The sequence below is a fragment of the Papaver somniferum genome, unplaced genomic scaffold (assembly GCF_003573695.1).
Source record: "Papaver somniferum cultivar HN1 unplaced genomic scaffold, ASM357369v1 unplaced-scaffold_19, whole genome shotgun sequence".
NCBI classification, from domain to species: domain Eukaryota; kingdom Viridiplantae; phylum Streptophyta; class Magnoliopsida; order Ranunculales; family Papaveraceae; genus Papaver; species Papaver somniferum.
Genome location: NW_020628818.1, coordinates 18,862,652 through 18,870,792, shown reverse-complemented (window position 1 = coordinate 18,870,792; position 8,141 = coordinate 18,862,652). Strand labels below are relative to the sequence as shown.

The following is an 8,141-nucleotide window of genomic DNA, read 5'->3' as shown; positions in this document are numbered from 1 at the left end:
TCAGGCATGGATCGTGGTGGTTGGCTCTGATACCAAATGTTAGGGTACCGACCCTAAACTCGTCATAAGCCATGTTAGGGTACCGACCGTAAACTCGTCATAAACCCATGGGTAGAACTCAAGTCGAAAACCGGTTGACTAGATGAGAGAACGCGTTGACTTATAAACTAACAATTAAGCCTCATCTAACCAATGTGGGACCAGGATCCCAACAAAAGTATTGATGTGGTTATAATAAAATCCAGAATAGAACTCATAGATAGATGAATAAGAGCAAATACAAATCGATACGGTCTCCCTTGAAATGATTAAGAATTCAGAAATTCTACTACCAGAGGATAAAATCTGGCCTAGAGCTTACAATTCAGTTATCAATAATAATTCTTAAAACGAGACACCTATAGGAGGCCGGGTAAACCCCCCCAATTACTCAAAGGAAGGCTTCTCAGGGTATGTGCAGCCAGACCTTTGGATGATAACATTTGCTGCGTAACACCCAGCTCTAATACACTCCTCGATTGGCTTCTCTAGGACCAGCTGAGACAAAAATCCACCAACAAAGGCATCCCCTGCAACAAAAACATAACAACATTTCAAACATTAGCACTCTAGGACAAACAATACAAAGACAATACAACAAAATATGGGTTGGTACATAACGTTGCACTGATTCTACTATCATCTCAAAATGGCTCATTTTATTTTTCTGGTGCTATAGAGATTATTCACATGGGAAGCCTAAGAGAAAGAACGCAAAATAGAGAACTTATTGTAATCAGAATCCCAATACGCAGGAAGGTAAGTTGAATCCCAATATCCGAATCCTAATGTTTGCATTAAAGTAGATAGCGATAATTTTCATAACATGCATTAGGAATAGAGTGCGAAGAGCACATTACCTGCTCCATTAGTGTCAACAAGTTTCTCCTTTGGTAGAGGGATAACAGGGTAAGTTGTCACCTTTCCGTCAGTTGCAACAACAACAGGGTCTGCACCTTGACTGATGACAGCAATTCTCTTGCGGCCTGATACCTTGGGCAACTCAGAAATCTTCAAAGCAATCTTCTCAACATCCTCGGTCTGGCAAGAAACAAAAAAGTGTCTCAAACCAGCAGCTTGTTTAAACACAGAAGATGTCCAAATCTGAAAATTATTATTATTACCTCCCAGCCGTGAACCTTTGAGAAAGTCCTTGCTTCTGACTCGTTTCCGAAAAGATAATCCACGTATCTGAAAACACACATTTACCATATATTTACTACATTTTGAGACTCGTACTAACATAGCGACACCAAGTACAAAAATACTTACGGAAGAACATTCTCCTGGACACCCTTGAAGAACTCACAGATGAAAGGAGCAGAAAGATTGTGACAGAAGACCTACAAAAGGGTGAAAGACAAAATGTTGAGAGAGAGAGAGAGAGAGAGAGATAGATAGAGAGAGAGAGAGAGAGAGAGAGAGAGAGAGAGAGAGAGAGAGAGAGAGAGAGACTTGTAGCAATGTGCATGTAAGGTTACCTTGTTGTTTTTAGCGGCATGCTCAGCTACAAGCTGAATGGAGTCAGGGGAAACAGTGAGGAAAAATCCGGCAATGTAATAGTATTTGGCCTTCTCCACTGTCCATACAGGGTTTGTAAAAAGTTAACCAAACAAATCTCCATATAAAGGAAAAGAACAAGAATAAAGATCACGAAAGAAATGGTTACCCAAAGCCCAGTTTTCTGGTTTCTGTAGATGTTCCGATTTGTAGCAATTCGCTGCGGCCAAGTTAGCAATGAGAGACCTGTTTATGCCTTTGTCAGTATCAAGAAACAACAATGTAACTAATAGTAATCAAACAGTATTTGAGTTTTGGCACATACTAGACTTCAGTTAAATTGGGTGTCTCAGAGTGTAAAATGTTTTCATGCTACGACATTTTCAGTTTAATTATGTACTAGAGCATGCTGGTTGTAGGGTGTAAATCTGATTCAGCATGGAATAAAATCTGAAATCTACCCTAATTATCTTAAGCGGCTAAATATCACACATTTAACAAAATGTGCAGCCAAGTGTTAATCTAGTCAAGTACGACAGGTGCATTTTCCAATTCCCAAGCTGCTCTCTTAACGAGGATCTGTATTAAAGTTTATTATCATGAAATTCTGTTATATGTTTTAGGCAAGTTATCACGCTGTTAATGAATCATAGTATAAAAATTGATATGTATTTGGAATAAAACATTTCACTCAAAGTAGGGATCTTACAGAGGCATCAAAGAATTTTTACTACAATTGAAATTTTAGAAAGACTATTCAACCACAAAAGCTTAATAAAATGCGTCGAAGAATATGAAGCAGGACACACCTCTCGCCACCAACAACACAAACGGCACATGTACCGGTAGCTGCGGTCTCATCCTCATAATAATGAACCTGATTAACAGATATTATTAGGAATTAATCAAGAGACTTCTTTCCTGACATTAATAACTAGTGATACGAAAATCATAAAACAAAACAATCAAAGACATTAAAATAATTACATTAAGACCAGCAAGCTTTGAGTTTTTTGTCATCTCTTCACCATATTTATCCTTTCCGATGCAACCAATGAAACTAGTGGCACCAGGAGTTTGTAGCATCCACTGCAAAAGAAAAAAGAGAAAAGCTCAGCCTACTACAATAACAATATCATATAACCCACCAAATAACAGAAAGGGTCAATTAATATACCTGAGCAACCCTGATAGAATTTTGAGTTGCACCTGTACATTCATATCCAAATAACAAAATCATAATCAGCATAAAAACCCAGATAAAAATGCGATAAAGGAAACACACATAACAACAATGAAACCTTCGCATTACCTCCAGCAATGTACTCGACATTGTCCTTAGCAGCCAATTCATCGTACCTATTAATAACATTGAAAGCCACATCAGTTCAGCATATATAACAACATATTAGAGTTAAAACTTAACAATAAACAAAAAATTAAGAAACAAATAAAAAATACGAACTTACATAGGCACATGCTTTTCCTCTGCAAGGATAGCATTGTTCAACTTGATGTCGTATCTGTCAGTGAGAGCAGACAAAGTTAAAACCTTAGATTTCTCATAAACCTCATATAACTTGAGTTCTCATAAACCTCAAACAAGGAAATCAAATGCAATCAAATCCATAATCTCAGATCCATGAAAAGAAAAAAAAGACAGAAACGTTTTCTGTTCTGAAATTTTCATCTGATCCATTCTCATGATAAAATTCAGCATAACAAAACAGGATTAATCAGCTGAAACGATCTGAAACATTAACAAATACCGACAAAAACAAGTAGATCTAGACTTATCAAAATAAGATCTATCCATTTGCATAATCATCAATCAATCTGTGTGAAAACTACAAATCTATCCATACTTTACAAAATTAAACACAACCACAAACCAATTTCCGATCTGAAAAAATATTCATGATTAGCGAATAGAAAGCAATGCAAACAAAATCAATTGTTCTTGACAAGCATTTTGATAGAGAAAAGAGAGATAGGGAGGAGGGAATTACTTCTCAAGGAAAGACTCGTCAACGACAGCAGAGATATCAAGAAGGGGATTACCCATACCCAACAGAATACCTTCGGACGCCATTGATTTAGAGATTTGAGAGAAAAAACGAACAGAGATTTTCGATGCGAGAGAGAGAAAATATGTGTATGTATGATGATTGGTGAATGGTTTAAGAGATGGTTTTAGGTATAACTAATGGAGTATTTATAGGATCGAGATGTTACATAGATTGTTATTAATTCTTGTGTTTCTTCACTCACTCGCACTTAGGGCTGACCATGATGTCGGTTAATCGTTGGAAACCGACCGAACCAGACCAATAAACAAGAAACCGGACCAAACCATTTAGATTTGGATTGGTTTGGTTAAAAATGTTGAAAAATCGATATTATTGGTTTGGTTTTGGTTTGACCTGAAAACCGAACCAAAAACCATTGGGGAACCGATTAATTTTTAAACTTAATTTCTACCGTCGATTTAAAAGTATTAGATTCTACCCATTAATTTAGAAGATAAATAAAAATCGTAAATCTAATATTTCATTATGATACTCTCCCTCTTTCTTTTTCTCCTTCTCTCAGCCGCTTCCCTTCTCCACCCCCAACTACAGCTGCTGCTACTCGACTTTTTTCTTCCCGTCTTCCTTCTTTTTTATTTGTCAATATCTAAATTAAGATATATTATATATCTTCATTTGTCTCTAGAATTAGAGTAAGCTTTAACTATTCTTGATTTTTTTTATCTGTATATTTGTGTAAACCAATACTATCGGCAACTACGATTTTTTTATCTGTAAATTTGTGTATTTTTTTTTGGTTTGACGTAATTATTGGTTAACCAAAAACCACTGGGACAAACCGAAACCAATTGGAACCATTTGAAAACCGAACCAATGGTTAATGGATTGGTTTGGTTTAGATTTTTAGAAACCAATAATATTGGTTTCGGTTTTGGTTTGGCTAGAAACCGAACCAAAACCGACCATGAACAACCCTACTCGCACTTCACCTACTTTTTTTCTTTCTACAATGTCGTTACGGTGACATCAGCGGTTCAGAATTTACCGTTACGTACTCCACCAACAAAACGGAAATGGCGCAGAAAAACAGACTCTTATTTGTGACAGGATTTTATGGCATGGATGGATATAGAACGGAGGTTCATGTGTGTACCTGCAAGCTGCATCACCTGAATTTGTCCAAATTTTGGTTGTTGATAATTTGGCTCCAACGAGTTTAAAGCACGGGTTTTTAATATAATCACTCAAAAATTCTACCATTGTACTGCAGTGATAACGGTAAATCTTTTTCAAGCTAGCAGTTGCAATTTTGAAATGCCAAAAAATGATGATGAGAACTTTTTTTTTTAAATGAAAAATGTTGTCATAGAAAAGAAAACTGATGCAATGCACGATTTACAAGAGGATCACATATATGCATCACGGATCCCTCGTGAGGAATTTCCCAATTGGAGTCAAGACTAGCAAAGTAATCAAAATAACTTGTATAGTTTTACATATCACAATTCCCTTAGTACTTGATGGTCGATGCCGGATGGGATAGAATGTGACATGAGCTTTGAGTTGTTGGTGCGTGCCTTTATGCATTATTTGACCCACCAATAACTGGTTTGTCAAAGTTAAACTGCTTTTAAGCGTTAGGCCTACTTACTTTGGACAATGAAATGAGATCCAATCTAAAGAATGAAATAGAAAAGCAAAAGCAAAGTTGATTCTTAAAAATAAATCTAAAAATGCTGGAAAGGAATTTTCTAGCTTGACCAATTACAGACAACGACAATAACAGTATATACCGGGCGGGGAATGAAAAACAGGTTGAAGGGTCCAGAATTTGGTTTTAGTCGGAACATGTGGAAAGACGAACAGGAGTATAAAAGCGTCTAAAACAAGGGACTTCTCCATCCATCCAGGCTTCCATAGTAGATCATTTTTTCTTTTTAATAACAAGGGAACGCAGTGATATAATGCAATTATAGTTTGTCTTAATCTTAGTGGACATCCTTGAGGATTGAGTTTTCTATATCAAAGTTCAATTCTACGGAACAATTTTTTTTTCTTTTTTTATTTAAAAGGTTAAAAATTTATTGGAAAAGAAAAACAAGAACGGGAAGCATCCGGGGATACAAAGTGAGAAACCAAGCAATCTATTCCAAGACACATATATACGCTGACTAGCAGCACCACAAGGATAAAAGTAAACGCTTGAGAATCAGGAATTGGTATTTCATGCGTAAGATTTTTCTGAAATTCTGGATATCACCTAAGGTCACTCTAACGGAGTTGTCTACATATGGGAAGTTTTCTTGGTAGTTCAGTGGTAAACTTGTCTGTATCGCAGGCTCAATTGGTGGATTTAGAATATGTAATAGCCTTATATGCAGCTTCTTTTCTTTAACTAAAGGTCAAGGTTTCTGATTTCTATCTCTAAATTGGTCTACAATCTTCGTTTTGGGATTGCAAATTTTTATCGCGCAGTCTAAGTTTTTTGGATTGTAGACGATGTCGACTTTGAGAAGAGTGTTTACAAATCTGTTTTTTCGTCTCTGCAATGAACTGCAACATACTTGTAGCTACTGTAATGTAATGTTGCAGTTTTTGTTCCTTGTTGTTTTGCAGTCTCTGACCTTGTCTACGAGACTATGACATTGTATCTTCTGTATTCTTGTACTTCCTTGGCCTTTTCATCTTAATATAACCTTTTTCTTTTGGAAAAAAAGTTTAGCTATGGTGCCAGCTAGATGGTTGGTGTCTCTCTCTCGACATAACCACAAGACCAAAAATCAAACGATTTTAAAAGGTAGTATCTTCTGTAAAACTATTTTTTTGTATTTGAATTTATTCTTGGATGACATTTTGAGCATCACTTTATAACTCCAGTTTCGTGATTCATTTGTCAATAGCCCACTCCACATCCTCCAAGAGGGCCATTAATGCCTTAGTTTTTTCTGCGTCTAGAGTTTTAGTCCATTTGCATCTAGCTTCTTTGCAATTCTCTTCAAAGTTTCTAATGATTAGTGGCAATCCAATATTTTTCGTTAAACCTAGGCATTCTGCATATGAGGATCTTTTCAGTTTGGTATCTCCATGGTCCCAACAATCTGACCTTTATATTAATATTCACCAAAGTTTTAGAGCATTGCTAGGTTGAACCCCACAAGTTTTGTTATCTCAAGCTTGTTGTCAATGTTAGGTGATTAAAACTACATCTTGATTTCTAGTATACTAAGTCAAGTATCATATTAGGTTAGAATTTGTACTTGAGTATCAGAGATCACACTTGAAGACTAAAGATCGACAAAGACATTTGGAGAACTTCTGTATAAGGTATGTGAAGACTGAACCATTCAATTTTACTCACTATTTTATTATTTCATTTGTTGAGACTATGTCATATGACTTCTGGCATATTTACAAGGAAGAAGTTTCAAGTCAAGCTTGTCTTGTGAAAAATCTCGAAATATAATTTAACAAAGATGTTCAACGGTCCTTAACAATATTAGTTCTGTGAATTAATTTGTGGATCAATTGAAAATTTCCCATGCAAATAACTTTATCACTTGGGAATGTTTCAAACATCATAAAGAGAGAAATATGAACTTATGATATTTCTGCTCAGGTAGGCTAGCAAACCAGTTTGCAAACCAAAGATATCTGAGTTTCAGGAAGGTTGGCGAAACAGTTCACAACCTTAGTACAGCTCACGAACCCGGTTGGTGAACCGTGGTGAACTGAATTTCAAAGTTGGTATAATATGATAGTAGTTGGCGAACAGGGTTCACGAACCGTTGAACCCTGACTACTAAACAAGCCTTACGGTTCATGAACCGTTTTACTAACTATCCCTGTTTATTTTTTAGCAAATGCTTAAAGACTTAATTTTAACATGTTTAGCATTGCTATAACTCTCTTAAACACTATTAAGACTGCATTGATCACTTAAACACTTATGTATGTGCATCATGATTAAAATATTAGGTGTTTCAATGAACATCAAATTATTTTTAGTTCTTTGGCTAACTTGCCAAACCGAACGGTCATTAAACACGGTTCTGTAACCGGACCAGATTGTATATTCTTCTGTTGTATTTTTCAAGAATAGATTTTACTTGATTCTCAAGTTATCTTAGCTTGAACTCTAAACAACCCATGGTCTTGGAAAAACTATAAATATATATGCTCTTTCGACTGGGAAAAGCAATCCCTGATACTTTATGTCCTAGTTGAATATAGAGTCGTCCTATATTGACCTAGGTTTCCTCTGAGAAATGTAATTATGTATATGACTAAAAGATATCACTTTGGAGATTCGTGAAGCTAGGTCTGCCTATCTTTACCTCGATAGTCCGTGTATCCTGATCTTGCTTTTCTGTTATCGAGGTTCTCGTAATCTCTTATGGAAAAGATAGATAGTAATCACAAAGTTCTCTTCGGGATTCTTAAGTTCTGGATTTGTGAGGTTTTCTAGTTTTTTCTATTGCAAATAGATTTTCTCAACTTGACCTTTGATCTAAGCGAAAATCAAATGGCCTTATCGGTTAGAGGAAGATTGGTACTTCGGCTGAAGCGACTCTT

General features: G+C 36.0%; 1 protein-coding gene across 1 annotated transcript; it reads right to left on the bottom strand.

Annotated features, from left to right (window-relative positions):
• Positions 1–229: 229 nt before the first annotated feature.
• LOC113338718 (adenosine kinase 2-like) lies at positions 230–3,739 on the bottom strand. The gene is made up of 12 exons (XM_026584091.1): positions 3,549–3,739; positions 3,009–3,062; positions 2,852–2,898; positions 2,717–2,748; positions 2,527–2,628; positions 2,349–2,416; positions 1,709–1,785; positions 1,521–1,618; positions 1,312–1,382; positions 1,164–1,230; positions 900–1,080; positions 230–569 (listed from the first exon to the last, which is right to left on the bottom strand). Exons 1-12 carry the CDS (start codon positions 3,629–3,631, stop codon positions 427–429), a joined length of 1,023 nt encoding a protein of 340 aa, XP_026439876.1. The 5' UTR covers positions 3,632–3,739; the 3' UTR covers positions 230–426.
• Positions 3,740–8,141: the final 4,402 nt, after the last annotated feature.

What these genes read in the sequence shown, in the direction of transcription:
- LOC113338718 (XM_026584091.1), bottom strand. Translation starts at nt 3,631, where the DNA reads ATGGCGTCCGAAGGTATTCTGTTGGGTATGGGTAATCCCCTTCTTGAT. An exon ending in ATGCCGCTAAAAACAACAAG is followed by an intron (nt 1,383 to 1,520) that starts GTAACCTTACAT and finishes ACCCTTTTGTAG; the next exon opens with GTCTTCTGTCACAATCTTTC. An exon ending in CAAAGGTTCACGGCTGGGAG is followed by an intron (nt 1,081 to 1,163) that starts GTAATAATAATA and finishes GTTTCTTGCCAG; the next exon opens with ACCGAGGATGTTGAGAAGAT.